This window comes from Bubalus kerabau, chromosome 2, assembly GCF_029407905.1.
Source record: "Bubalus kerabau isolate K-KA32 ecotype Philippines breed swamp buffalo chromosome 2, PCC_UOA_SB_1v2, whole genome shotgun sequence".
NCBI classification, from domain to species: Eukaryota; Metazoa; Chordata; class Mammalia; order Artiodactyla; family Bovidae; genus Bubalus; species Bubalus kerabau.
Genome location: NC_073625.1, coordinates 51791020 through 51806769, shown reverse-complemented (window position 1 = coordinate 51806769; position 15750 = coordinate 51791020). Strand labels below are relative to the sequence as shown.

The window sequence follows — 15750 nt, the reverse complement described above, 5'->3', positions numbered from 1 at the left end:
GTGATGCCAGCCAGCCATCTCAGTCTCTGTCGTCCCCTTCTCCTCCTGCCCCCAATCCCTCCCAGCATCAGAGTCTTTTCCAATGAGTCAACTCTTCGCAGGAGGTGGCCAAAGTACTGGAGTTTCAGCTTTAGCATCATTTCTTCCAAAGAAATCCCAGGGCTGATCTCCTTCAGAATGGCCTGGTTGGATCTCCTTGCAGTCCAAGGGACTCTCAAGAGTCTTCTCCAACACCACAGTTCAAAAGCATCAATTCTTCGGCGCTCAGCTTTCTTCACAGTCCAACTCTCACATCCATACATGACCACTGGGAAAACCATAGCCTTGACTAGATGAACCTTTGTTGGCAAAGTAATGTCTCTGCTTTTGAATATGCTATCTAGGTTGGTCATAATTTTTCTTCCAAGGAGTAAGCTCTTTTAATTTCATGGCTGCAGTCACCATCCACAGTGATTTTGGAGCCCCAAAAAATAAAGTCTGACACTGTTTCCACTGTTTCTAAAAAAGATATATACGCTTTTAAAAATTATATAACATTTCTAACACAGCTTCTTAAAATCCTGATGCCTTGAATATTGCCAAAAATGAATGTAGTGATGAAATGACTGAGACAGGAACAGGTATTTGATGCAGTTGGCCAATCTTCTGCTTTTTCTTGGTTCACTCCGTGAAGATAGTAAATCTAACCTATGTTCAGGTTCCTCTGAATGTGACCATATCTTGGACTTGAGTCTTTAACAACATGTTCACCTTCTATTACTTAATCATGTTACGGAGTATTTTGTTCTGTTTTGTTATTGGTGCTTTGTTTTGATTTGTCTTGAGGTTTATCAATGACATTTTCATGGAGATATAATTGACAAGTATTATTGTATTGCTTTCAGGTGTAGTGATTCAATATTTGTATACATTGCAAATTGATCACCTTAGTAAGTCTAATTAAATCCACACCACACAGTTGCAATTTTTTCCTGTGATAAAAACTATTGTTTAACTCTCTTAATAATTTCCAAATGTACAATATGGTGTTACTAACCATATCCCCTATGCTGTACCTTAGATGCCCAAGATATATACTTTATAACCTGAAGTTTGTAACTTTTGAGCACTTTCACCCATTTTGCCCAAGCCTCTGCACCTGTCTCTGGCAACCACCAATATGCTCTATCTGTGAGTTCAAATCTTTGTTTTTTTATCCTACATAAATATGAGATCATATAATATTTGTCTCTTTTTTTTCCTTTTTCAATTAGCATAATACTTTCAAAGTCCGTCTATGTTGTTGCCAGTAGAAAAATGTTTTTCTTTTTATGGCTGAATATTGCTTCATTTTACACAACACATTTTCCTTGTTGATTTTTCCATCAATTGTCTCTTAAGTTAATTCCATACCTAGGCTATTCTTAATGTACCCATGATCAGACGCTTCAGTCATGTCTGACTCTTTGCAGACCATAGCTCACCAGGCTCCTCTGTCCATGGGATTCTCCAGGCAAGAACATTGGGGTGAATTGCCATGCCCTCCTCCAGGGAATCTTCCCAACCCAGGGATTGAACCCAAGTCTCTTATGTCTCCTGCATTGGCAGGCAGGTTCTTTACCATAGTGCCAACTAGGGAGCCATAAATAATATATGTGCTGTGCTTAGTCACTCAGTTGTGTCTGACTCTTTGTGACCCATGGACTGTAGGACTGCCAGGCTTCTCTGTCCATGGGAATTCTCCAGGAAAGAATACTGGAGTGGGTTGCCATGCCCTCTTCCAAGGGGATTTTCTAAACCCAAGGATCTAATCCAGATCTGCAATCCAGAATTGCAGTTGGATTCTTTACTGTTCGAACCACCAGGGAAGCCCAAGAATACTAGAGTGGGTAGCCTGTCCCTTCTCCAGAGGATCTTCCCGGTCAAGGAATTGAACTGGGGTCTTCTGCAATTGCAGGAGGATTCTTTACCAGCTGAGCTCCCAGGGAAGCCCCAAATAACATATATGGTGTTGCAAATATATTTTCTTTTTTCTTTTTTTCTTTGTTTTGCAAGACCACAGGGCTTGTGGGATCTCAGTTCCCTAACAAGGAATTGAGCCTGATATCTGGTAATGAAAGCCCAGAATCTTAACCACTAGGCCACTAGAAAACTCCACTCAAATTCAGTTAGTGTCTTAATGATGTTTTTGATAATACATTTTCCCAACCAGATTTATTTACTGTTTTTCCAAACAAAAAACTTGCCAAATTAATAAAATAATAAATTCTGCAGACCACAACTTGTAATAATTACCTAAGAAGAATTATTGACGCAAATGGCTTTCAGCTTTTAAAGGAATATTTAACTCAAAATACAATCAATCCTACTGTTAAATCCTCCTTTCTCTTTTAACAAACTTTATTCTATCTTAATTTTTTATTCTGAAAAAGAAAGTTGTTGTCAAAGACTATTTTTTTCCTCAATGAGTGATTTTGAAGTCAAATAATGATAAAGAAATCTAAGTTTAAGCATCCCATAAATGATTAAGCAAATCTGCTATACTGAGAGTGATAAGGGCTAATTTATGTTCTTATTGTCAATGAAAATAGCTATGTTCATGTGATATAAAAAACAATAGATTTTACAATTTTTTAAAAAGTTGAAAGATGAAATATAGCATTAATGTATTTTTTTTTTTGGCTTTTTTTTTAATTTTTATTTTATTTTTAAACTTTACATAATTGTATTAGTTTTGCCAAATTTATTTTATATTTTCAAAGAAAATAGTAATATGTAAATGCATAATTAAGAACAAAAAATGTGAATGAATGCTATGAAATATATGAATCAGGTATTTTTTATATATTTTATTCTGGGTAAAATAACAGAACAATAGTAATATCCTTTGGATATTAATTATCTTTGAAAACTGAGAAATGTATATTTCTTTTGAGAGTCCTTTGCAGAGTGCCTTTTGTGGTTAATTCAATGGACTCTAAGACTTGGGCAATTCTTTGTTAATCTTTTTAGGAACTGCTACAAGAAGATAATGAGTTGATTGTGAAGCTCGGATCCTGTTTTGACATGCTACATGATGATAATATATTTTTCCATTGGCCAAATTGTAGCTTTTATTTGGAAGCTTAGGGCATTTCTGATGGCTCAGTGGTAAAGGATCCACCTGACAATGAAGAAGATAGAGGTTTGATCCCTGGGTTGGGAAGATCCCCTGATGAAGGAAATGGCAATTCACTACAGTATTATTGTCTGGAAAATCTCATGGACAGTTGAGCTTGGCAGGCTACAGTTCATGGGGTCACTAAAGAGTTGGACACAAACAGGGGAGCCCAAATTAGTGACTAAACAGCAACAACAAAGGGCACTTCTACTGTGAACTCAAAATGTGTTCCTTAGACAAAACTAATTGAATTGTAAAGTAGAATGTAATAAAACACGATAATGCATTTTTTTTTAAATGCCATACACAATACTTCTCTATCTAATGACAATGATGACTTTATTTTTAGCCGTATAGAGCAAGTTCCTAAACTTGGAACTATTACCTGATTGCATGCGTGCTGCTCAGTTGCTTCACTCCTGTCCAACTCTTTTGGACCCCATAGACCATAGCCTGACAGGCTCCTCTGTTCATGGGATTTTTCTGGCAAGAATGCTGGAGTGGGTTGCCAGGCCCTTCTCTAGGGGATCTTCCAGACCCAGAAAACAAACCTCTGTCTCCTGCATTAGCAGGCAACTCATTACCACTGAGCTATTCAGGAAGCCCTTTTAAAAATTATATTTGCCAATTTATACCAAATATTACTGGGTTTATATCATTATCTGAAGATATCATTCAGTTTTAGGGAAATAATTGAGAAAATCTGGTATTTTACCTAGTCTATTTCTCATTTCTTATATTGCAATAAAATCATTTTTGAAGTGAAAATATTTTACTGAAATTCCTCTCTATATAATGTTTTATGTATTATCAAATGGTAATTTTGATCAGTTGAAGATTAACAATGTTTTACTCCTTGATAATTGTTCTGTTCATTTATTGTCTTTCTTGTTGTTCAGTCGTGAAGTTGTGTCCGACTTTGTGTAACCCCATGAACTGCAACACGCCAGGCTTCTTTGTCCTTCGCTATCTCCCGGAGTTTGCTCAAACTCTTGTCCTTTGAGTTGGTGATGCCACCCAACCATCTCATCTTCTGTCACCCCTTCTCTTCCTGCCCTCAATCTTTCCCAGCATTGGGGTCTTTTCCAATGAATTCTTACTGGATTACAAATACTTCAGTGTAGTAATGATGATACAGATAAAGGACTGTGTTTCCATAAAAGGGTGAGATGAGTGAGTTGAGTGACCAAAGTTCACGTTTTTATTGTGTAGTTAATGAGTTTTAGATCATTTAAGTCAGTCTTACGTTACATGCATAACAGACTAGATGAAAGTAGAAGATTGTGAAGAAAGGAAGATAACATAAAATTCAAACAGTCACAGGAAAACAGAATTTACTTTCTCTAAAAATTTAAAAATATGGATTTTAAGTAGTGTGAAAGGCAAGCATTCTCTGATATAATTTTAATAATATGGCTGACTACCAGTTATAAATAGCTATATCTAAGATGACTTATTTTCATAAAAATTTAATGGAGATAATCCTTATATTTATAATTGACTAACAGCAAAATTACATATAGGTATGTACACATAACTGAGTTAAATGAACCACAAAGAGCCATATTTTTTATTTCCAATTAGATCATTTATTGGTCATCAACATAAGTCATCTGGTAGTGTCCAAGTTAACAAATGCCAGGAGACATGCTTCTAAATAATAAATTTTCTGAAATTCTTAAGTTTTTCACGCTAAATAGGCCTAGGGCAATTCAGTTCATCGACTGAATAATGTTACGTCAAATCCACTCATGGAAGCGGATGTTCGGTTACTAGAGCTAGAGTTTAGTAGAAGCTGGAGAAACCACATCTTCTAAAGAACAGTGGACGGTGACAGCAGCCAGAGCCAAAGCTTCCGAAACCAGAGCCACATCCGTAGCCTCCAAAGCCAGAGCCAAAGCCCAGCGAGCGGAAGCTGCCGCATCCACAGCCACGGCCAAAGCCCAGGCCGCCAAAGCCTCCGCAGCCGTAGCCCAGGCCTCCGCAGTAGTCGCTGTAATGGCTCATGGTGTCAGGGGTGGGGAGTCCGGTTTGCTGTTCAAGACCAGGTCCTGAGTGTGGATGTCAGCACGTGCGGAAGGTCTTATATACCCTGGTCAGAACACGTGGTGATACATGAGGCCACTTCTTTGTATCATTCCAAAGTATGCATTTACTTGAGGCAAATTGCTAATCTGTTTGCTGACACAAGGAGAGGCACACACACACTCATTAAATTGTTTGAGATTGCATAACTGCTTGGTTAAAATGTTCTTGAACTCATTACATCCTTTTTTAATGAGAGAAGAAAATATCTTCAAAGTCACAAAATAAAAATTCCCTGAACAGAAGTCTTCGTTACTAAGCACAATGCGTCATTCATACTTGGCGGTATTTCCTCCTTGAACCTTTTTTCATTTTCATAGCATTCTTTGGATTGTCGTGTATTAATTCCACCTAGATTTAAATACAATGATCAAAATTAAAATTTTTAAATCTATAAAATTCTTTAAAGAAATATCAAATTTATTTCCCATTTGTATATACATATATAGATTATATATAATATGCACACATATAATATATATATATACACAACACACATACAGAAGAAAACTATTTTGATTTTATCCAACAGCTGGCAAAACATCTTTGTTTATCAACATAATAAAGTTTATTTCAGGAACTGAGGGACTATCTAATGGAACAAGCTCACTTTTTATAATCAGTCTGAAAACTATGAAAAAATACTCTTTACATCTTTATGTACTTTCCCAAAATAGACAATACCCAAAATATCTAAAAATATAGATGATTTTTTTGAGAAAAAAACAATCCTTTTAATAAGTGGTGGTGGAGAAAATTTCCATTCTTGTTGAAGACTGAAATTAGTGTAATTCTGTAGTACAATATACAAAAATAGACACAAAATGGGGTAAGGACCTAAATTTAATACTAGATACTATAAAGCTTTTGGTTTTCATTGATCTTTAGTATTGATGTATTCACCTCTATTTTATTTATTTCTGCTCTGATTAATTCGAATTTCTTTCCTTCACATAACTTTGAGTTTTTTTGTTCTTTCTCTAGTTGCTTTAAGTATAAAGTTAGTTTGTTTATTTGAGATTTTTCTGTCTCCTGAGGTAAGATTTTCTGTCTGAATAATCTCTGCACTGATAAAAGAAGGATTTTAAAGTCCCCCATTTTCATTGTCTAACTGACTTGATTTCTTTTTATGGCCATGCTTCTATCTTGCTGCTCCTGCTGCTGCTGCTAAGTCACTTCAGTCGTGTCTGACTCTGTGCAACCCCATAGATGGCAGCCCACCAGGCTCCCCCGTCCCTGGGATTCTCCAGGCAAGAACACTGGAGTGGGTTGCCATTTCCTTTTCCAGTGCATGAAACTTAAAAGTGAAAGTGAAGTCGCTCAGTCGTGTCCGATTCCTAGCGACCCCATGGACTGAAGCCCACCAGGCTCCTCTATCCATGGGATTTTTCAGGCAAGAGTACTGGAGTAGGGTGCCATTGCCTTCTCCGATGGTGAGGATGAGGGGACTAAGAAAGGGCCCTATCCAAAGGAGCTGTGCCTTATGGGAGTGGAGTGCCATTGCCTTCTCCGGCTCCTATCTTGAGCATATAAATTTACAATTGTCATATCTTCTTGGATTGATCCATTCATCGTGATGCAGTGGCCTTCTTTGTCTCTTGTGACAGTTTGTATTTTAATGTCTGACGTGAGTACTGCTCCTCCAGCATTCTTTTGATATGCATTTGCATGAAATATACTTTGCCATCCTTTCACTTTCAATTTGTATGTGTTCCTAGATCTGAAGCAGTTCTCTTGTAGACAGCGTATATGTGAATTTGTATTTGTATCCATTCGGCCAGTCTATGTTTTTTGTTTGGAATATTTAATCCATTTACATTTAAGGTAATTATCAATTTGTATGTTATTATTGCCATTTTGCTAATTACTTTGGATTTACTTTTGTTAGGGCAGGGTATATTTTCTATGAAGAGTCAGCTCTCTACTATATTGTGCCATATCCTGGGTAATATTAACCTCTGCATCTTGTACTACTATATTCTTTGTAAACAGTCCTTCCTATTTTAGAATAACATTAGCATTTAGTTCAGTTCAGTTCAGTCACTCAGTCGTGTCCAACTCTTTGCGACCCCATGAATCACAGCATGCCAGGCCTCCCTGTCCATCACCAACTCCTGGAATTCACCCAAACTCATGTGCATCGAGTCGGTGATGCCATCCAGCCATCTCGTCCTCTGTCATCCCCTTCTCCTCCTGCCTCCAATCCCTCCCAGCATCAGAGTCTTTTCCAATGAGTCAACTCTTCGCATGAGGTGGCCAAAGTATTGGAGTTTCAGCTTCAGCATCAGTCCTTCCAGGACTGATTCCTTAGGATGGACTGGTTGGATCTCTGTACATATTAAAAAATAAAAAATCTGGCTTAAAACTCAACATTCAAAGAAGTAAGATCATGGCATCGGGTCCCATCACTTCATGGCAAATAGATGAGTAAAAAGTGTAAACAGTAATAGACTTTATTTTCTTGGGCTCCAAAATCACTGAGGACAGTGATTGCAGCCACAAAATTAAAAGATGCTTGCTCCTTGGAAGAAAAGCTATGACAATCCTAGACAGCATATTAAAAAGCAGAGAAATCATTTTGCCTACTAAGGTCTGTCTAGTCAAAGCTGTGGTTTTTTCAGTAGTCATGTATGGATGTGAGAGTTGGACCATAAAGAAGGCTGAGCACTGAAGAACTGATGCTTTCCAATTGTAACGCTGAGGAAGACTGTTGAGAGCCCCTTGGTCAGCAAGGAGATCAAACCAGTCAATCCTAGAGGAAACTAACCCTGAATATTCATTGGAAGGACTGATGCTGAAGCTGAAGCTCTAGTACTTTGGCCACCTGATGTGAAGAACTGACTCATGAAAAGACCCTGATGCTGGGAGAGATTGAAGGTGGGAAGAGAAGGGAACGCCAGAGGATGAGATGGTTGAATGGCATCACTGACTCAGTGGACATGAGTTTGAACCACTCCAGGAAGATAGTGAAGGACAGGGAAGCCTGGCATGCTGCACTCCATAGTGTCGCAAAGAGTCAGAGATGACTGAGTGATTGAACAACAACAATTGTGCATATAACACATCTTCCTCACTTTTCACTGTTGTGTTACATGTGGAAATAATGCACCTGACAACAACTTTAAGATATTAACAGCAACCAAAATACTACCCGTGTTGGTCAATCCAGGCATGCTGCTGCTGCTGCTAAGTCGCTTCAGTCGTGTCTGGCTCTGTGCGACCCCATAGACGGCAGCCCACCAGGCTCCGCCATCCCTAGGATTTTCCAGGCAAGAGTACTGGAGTGGGGTGCCATTGCCATAAAATAGGTTTTGAAAATTTTACAGACTACATTTATCCACTGCTTGGAAAAGACTGGCCCACCACCAATCACTCTGATTCTGTGTTAGAATCAGCAATAGCCAGAGCATCAAAATCCACTAACAGATAACCTTGATCACAAACAGTGAATACTGCAAGCCCTAACATGAGGGCAGCAAGAGTCACCTCCTGACCCATCTTTTAAGCTACCATTCTACCTAACATTTCTAGTTTCACAATTTGGAAGCAAATTGAGTACATGGCCATGAAATCCAAGCATTTGCCATCTATCAGTGCAATTATAATGTCATAGAGTCCCTCTTCCTGAGGAACTAGCAGGGTGCTGAGGAGAACCAGTGGAGCCCCAGCTGAACTGGGCACAGACATGAGAAATTAAGACAGGAAAACAGACTTCACAAGAGAATCTGCAAAAAGAACTGATCATCAGTCTCAACCCAGCAAGTGCAGTAGTTCCACAGAAGTGGCAGAAGGCTAAGACCAGGCAAAGAGCTGAAACCTTCAGGGACAGAAATACACCAGAGTTCAGAGGATTTCCTTCTTAGTGTGTGACTTGTTGCCAAGACTCTGGTGAATAAGTCTGTGGTCTTTGAAAATCTGAAAAAAAAATTAGTACAAAGGTAACAGTGGATGTGCAAAGAAGAGAAAGGGGCTATTTGTAATTCTCATAAAAAGAATGATCTGGTGGTCTGGTGATCCAGTGGTTAAGACTCTGCCTTGCAATGCAAGGCATACCAGTTAGATCCCTGGTATGGGAAGATTCCGCATGCCACAGAGCAACTAAGCCCTGTGAGAAGCAACTAATGAGTCCAATTACCGCAATTACTGAAGCTTGTGGTGTCTAGAGCCTGGGAACTGCAACAAGAGAATCCACTGCAATGAGAATCCTGTGCACTGCAATGAAGAGTAGACCCTGCTTGCAGCAACTAGAAAAAGCCACATGCTGCTGTGAAGACCCACTGCAACCAAAAAATTAAGCAAATAAATACATAAATAGATAAACATTAAAAAAAAAATACTGGACCTGGAGAAAATCCTTGGTATGAGTTTATTGAGTGAATGACTGAAAAGAAAATTAGGGGTTCTGGTGATGTGTGGACACAGCAGTTTTGTATTCCAGTGGAGTCGGTGAAAGTAACAAATAATAATAGGAATACTACCAGGCAGAAGGATATGGCAGTGCTGCAGGAGCCTTGGGTGGCCTCAGATAGCCAATCCCCCACTGTCCCTGCCGCCTGGCCTCTGTCATGGCCCGGCCCTTCTTGAGTGGAGACTAGAACCCAGTGTGGAAAGCCCTTCATCCTGAGAAACAAGGCACAGTGGAAAAGTGGCCTCGCCCCCACCCATCACGCACCACCGGGTGCTAAACCATTTGTAGATAACCTACTTCTGGGTTGGGGTTTCCGACTTAGCCGAGCAGCTCCATCACTGTTGTTCTTGTTGTTTAGTCTCTCAGTCATGTCCAACTCTTTGTGAACTCATGAACAGCAGCACACCAGACTTTCCTGTCCTTGGCCTTCTCCCAGAGCTTGCTCAAACTCATGTCCATTGAGTCGATGAAGCCATTCAACCATCCCATCCTCTGTCATCCCCTTCTCCTCCTGCCTTCAATCTTTCCCAACATCAGGGTCTTTTCCAGTGAATAGGCTCTGGCATCAGGTGGCCAAAGTATTGGAGCTTGAGCTTCAGCATCAGTCCTTTCAGTGAATATTCAGGGTTGATTTCCTTTACAATTAACTGGTTTCATCTCCTTGGTATCTCTGGTGGCCCAGATGGTAAAGTATCTGCCTGCAATGCAGGAGACCCTGGTTCGATCCATGGGTCAGGATGGTCCTCTGGAGAAGGGCATGGCAATCCACTCCAGTATTCTTGCCTAGAGAATTCCATGGAGAGAGGAGCCTGGCAGGCTACAGTCCATGGGATCACAAAGAGTTGGACAGGACTGAGCAACTAACACTTCCCAAAAGTAACAATAATCCTTACATGAGAAAGAGCCTTTAGACTGACTGATGGGTTGGGATTGAGGTCTATGAGGCCAGAAGCTGTGGACATAACAGAAGAAACCAACTGGGAAATGGTGCAGGGGAGCATGGAGACCCTGATTGAGAAGGGATCTGTGCTGAGCATCACTGGAGCAAATAGAAATGAAGCAGGTGAGGTCTTTATGTACAGCAAAGCACCAGCTGAGAATTATATTTGACTCACAGTCCAAAAGGGTTAAATCTCAGACCCTAAGAGGGAAGAACAAAATGCAGCTAATCTTGATTCTATACTTTACAGTTACCATTTCTCTTCTCTACTCTTCTTCATAACCCATATATTGCTCTCCTATTCTACCTCTCTTTAAATCTGATTCTGCACTCATTCCACTACATGCTTTGATGATCTAAATCATTTGTTCTTATCTATTTTTCCAATTAATATTTTACCCCTCTATTTGGGTCTCTAGTTCTATCATAATATTTTTGCTTTTAAGTTTTCTTTATTCTGTGTGTCCCAGCCCCTTATTTTCTGTCAGGTAATTAGCAAATATTTTTTTCATAATATATTACTTATTCATTAAGATTTTATATTAAAAAAAGATTTATATACTTTAAAAATTATGAAGAAACCAACACATTGTAATTTTTTAAAAAATTAAATAAAAAATAGAAAAAATTATATTTTTAACAGAGCTTCTTAAAATCCCAATGCCTTGAATATTTCCAGAACTGAATATGCAGTGATGAAATTACTGAGACAAGAATAGATACGTGAAGTTGGTGGCTAGTCATCTGCTCTTTCTTGCTTCACTCTGTGAAGATGGTAAACCCAGCCCATGTTCAAGTTCCTCTGAACATGACCATATCTTGCACTTGCATCTTTAAGAACATGTTCACTTTCCATGGTTTAAACATGTTACTGAAAATATTGCTTTGTTTTGCTACTGTTGCTTTGTTTTGATTTGTCTTGAGGTTTATAAATAATGTTCCTATTGAGATATAATTGACATATATTATTATATTAGTTTCAGGTATAAAGCATATTGATTCAGTATTTGCATATATTGCAAAATGATCATCATAATAAGTCTAATTAAATCTATTGCCACACACTTACAATTTTTTCCTGTGATAAAACTATTAACTCTTACTCTATTGATAATTTTCAAATGTACAGTGCAGAGTTTTTAACCATATTCCCTATTATATCCCTATGATATTTATTTTATAACTGGAAGTTTATACCTTTTGACCATTTTCACCAATTTTTCCCAACCCTCAGTCCCTGTCTCTGGCAACCACCAATCTATTCTATCTGTGAGTTCAGATTTTTGTTTTTTTAATCCAGTGTATAAGTGAGATCACACAATATCTGTCTTTCTTTGTCTCATATCACTTAACATAATGCCTAGAAAGTCCTTCTATGTTGTTGCAAGTGTTTTTTTTTCTTTTTATGGTTGAATAATATTTCACACATTTTCTTTGTCCATTTTTCCATCAATTGTCTCTTAGGTTGATTTTAAATCTGGGCTGTTGTAAATAGTGCTGCAATGAACATGGGGGGTGCAATGTGCTTTTTGTTTTTTTCTTTCTTTCTTTTAGGCCTGCCATATGGCTTGTAGCAAGTTGTGGAAAATTCTTAAAGAGCAGGAAATACTAGACCACCTTGCCTGCCTCCTGCAAAACCTGTATGAAGGTCAAGAAGCAAAAGTTAGAACCTGTCATGGAACAGCAAACTGGTTCAAAATTGGGAAAGGAGCACAAGCTGGAATCAAGATGCTGGGAGAAATATCAATAACCTCAGATATGCAGATTTCACTATCCTTATGGCAGAAAGCAAAGAGGAAATAAAGAGCCTTTTGATGAAGCTGAAACAGGAGAGTGAAAAAGCTGCCTTAAAACTCAACATTCACAAAATGAAGATCATGGCATGCTGTCCCATCACTTCATGGCAAATAGATGGGAAAACAATGGAAACAGTGAGAGACTTTATTTTCTTGGACTCCAAAATCACTGCAGATCATGACTGCAGCCATGAAATTAAAAGATGCTTGCTCCTTGGAAGAAAAGCTATTGCAAACTTGTTGCTGTGATGTGCTTAGCTGTTCAGTCGTTTTTGACTCTTTACAACACCATGGACTGTAGCCCCCAGGGTCCTCTGTCCATAGAGATTTTCCAGGAAAGAATATTGGAAGAGTTTCCATGCCCTTCTCCAGGGGATCTTCCCAACCCAGGGATCAAACCTATGTCTCCCACATTGCAGGCAGATTCTTTACCATCTGAGTGACCAGGGAAACCCATGATAAACCTAAACAGCATATTAAAAATTATAGACCTTGCTTTGCCAACAAAGGTCCATATAGTCAAAGCTATGGTTTTTCTAGTAGTCATGTATGGATGTGAGAGTTGGACCATAAAGAAAGCTGAGCATTGACCAATTGATGTTTTTGAACTGTGGTGCTGGAGAAGACTCTTGAAAGGCCCTTGGACTGCAAGGAGATCAAACCAGTCAATCTTCAAGGAAATCAGTCCTAAATATTTATTGGAAGGACAAATGCTGATGCTGGGAAAGATTGAAGGTAGGAAGAGAAGGGGATGACAGAAGATGAGGTGGTTGGATGGCATCACTGACTCAATGGACATGAGTTTGAGCAGGCTACCAGAGATGGTGATGGACAGGGAAGCCTGGCATGCTGCAGCCCATGGGGTCACAAAGAGTCAGAGTGAACTGAGCAACTGAACAACAACAAATATGGCTCGTGGGATCTCAGTTCCCTGACCAGGAATTGAACCTGGTTCATGGCAGTGAAAGTCCAGAATCCTAACCAGTAAATCATCAGGGAACTCCCGGCAAATTTCTCTCTGAGTTAGTGTTTTAATAACACTTTTGATGATACTTTTACCTAACTGTATATGTTTACTGTCATTCCAAACAAAAATATTTGTTAAATTAATTAAAAAAATAAATTGGGCATGCCACAACTTGTAATGATTCCCTAAGATAAATTATTTATTCAAATGGCCTTTGGCATTTAAAGGAATATTTAACTCAAAGTACTAATTATTCCTATTGTTAAATCCTGTTTTCTCCTTTATCAAATTTATTTTATTTTTATTACTTTTTAGAAAAAAACAAATAGATGACAAAAACTATAGCTTTTTCGAGGAGTAATTTTGAAGCCAAATGATGACAAATAAATATAACAAGTTTAAGAATCATTCCATAAATGAGTAAGTAATCTGCTTGATTAAGTGTAACGAGGGCTGATTTTTGTTCTTATTTCCAATGAATATAGCTATGTTCACATGAGATAAAATTCAGTAGATTTTACAAACTTTTTGAAAACTGAGTAATGAAATATGGCATGATTTGTTTGTGTATTTTCAAACAAAATACTATGTAAATATGTAATTAGAACAAAAAGTTTTGAAACAATGCTGTGAAATATTTGAACCAGGTTATTTTTTATTGATTTCATTCTAGGTTAAATAATAGAACAACGTTAATATCCTTTGGATATTAATTATCTTTGGATGCTGAGAAATATATATTTCTTTTGAGAGAAAGAAATGTTTTAATAATATGAATATATTGTTTTACATATATTTTAAAAATATGGATGACTACCAGTTATAAATAGGTATATCTAAGATGACTTATTTTCATTAAAAATTAACAGAGATAATCCTTATATTTATAATTGACTATTAGAAAAATTACACATTAGGTATGTACACATAGCTGAGTTAAACGAACCATAAAGAACCATGTTTTTCATTTCCAATTTTATCATTTATTGATCGTCAGCAGAAGTCATCTGGTAGTGCCCAAGCTAACAAATGCCAGGAGACATGAGACAGATATACTTCTAAATAATAAATTCTCTGAAATGCTTAAGTTTTACATGCTATGTAAGCCTAGGGTAATCTCAATTCATCGATTGAATAACGTTATGTCAAATCCACTCATGGTAGCAGATGTTGGGTTACTATGAGCCAGAGTTTAGTAGAAGCTGGAGAAACCACATCTTCTAAAGAACAGTGGACGGTGACAACAGCCAGAGCCAAAGCTTCCGAAACCAGTGCCACATCCGTAGCCTCCAAAGCCAGAGCTGAAGCCCAGCCTGCGGAAGCTGCCGCATCCACAGCCACGGCCAAAGCCCAGGCCGCCAAAGCCTCCGCAGCCATAGCCCAGGCCGCCGTAGTGGTCGCTGTAATGGCACATGGTGTCAGGGGTGGGGAGTCCGGTTTGCTGTTCAAGACCAGGTCCTGAGTGTGGATGTCAGCAGTGGCGGAGGGATGCTTATATACCCTGCTCACAACACGTGGTGATACATGAGGCCATTCCTTTGTATCATTCCAAACTGTGCATTTATTTACTTGAGGCAAATTGCTAATCTGTGTACTGACACAAGGAGAGGCACACACACTCATTAAAATGTTTGAGATTGCATAACAGCCTGGTTAAAATGTTCCTGAACTCATTACATTCTTTTTTAATGAGAGAAGAAAATGTCTTCAAAGTCACAGAGTAAAAATTCCCTGAATAGAATTCTTCATTACTAAGCATATTGCATCATTTTTATTTGATGGTGTTTTTGCATTGAACATTTTCTCATTTTCCTATCATTCTTTGTTTGTTGTGTATTAATTCCACTTAGATTTAATCACAATGATGAAAATTAAAATTTTTAAATCTATAAAATTCTTTAAAATAATATCAAATTTATTTTCCACTTGTGTATATATAGATTATACATAATATTCATATATAATATATATACACACACATACAAGAAAACTATTTTGATTTTATGTAACAGCTTACATAGGTTCCTTTTGATTTATCAACATAAAATGTATTTTAGGAACTGAGGGACTATCCCAGGGAACTAACTCACTTTCATGAGCAGTCTGAAAACCATGAAAAAATATTCTCTTAACATCATTATCCACTTTTCCAAAATGCATAATACCCAAATATCTTAAAATATAGACGATTTTGCCTCTATGCTTTACACTTATCCTTTCTCTTCTTTACTTGTTTTCATAATCCATATATTACTCTTATTCAACTTCTGTTTAAATCTCATGCTACACTCATTCCCAATACACGCTCATGCCATCTAGGTCTTTTATTCTTATCTATTTTTTCCAATCATTATTTTATCCTTCTATTTGTCTCTAGTTTTATCATAAATTTCTACTTTTAAATTTTCTTTACCA

The 15750-nt window shown here is 37.9% G+C and overlaps 1 protein-coding gene across 1 annotated transcript; it reads right to left on the bottom strand.

The window, feature by feature from the left end:
- Nucleotides 1–14527: 14527 nt before the first annotated feature.
- On the bottom strand, nucleotides 14528–14749 carry LOC129644731 (keratin-associated protein 19-3-like). Its single transcript, XM_055570220.1, has one exon. The coding sequence runs from the start codon at nucleotides 14747–14749 to the stop codon at nucleotides 14528–14530; it is 222 nt and encodes a 73-aa protein (XP_055426195.1).
- Between the last annotated feature and the right edge of the window lie 1001 nt (nucleotides 14750–15750).

Bases quoted from the DNA above. Each gene is read 5' to 3' on its own strand.
- LOC129644731 (XM_055570220.1), bottom strand. From the start codon at position 14,749: ATGTGCCATTACAGCGACCACTACGGCGGCCTGGGCTATGGCTGCGGA.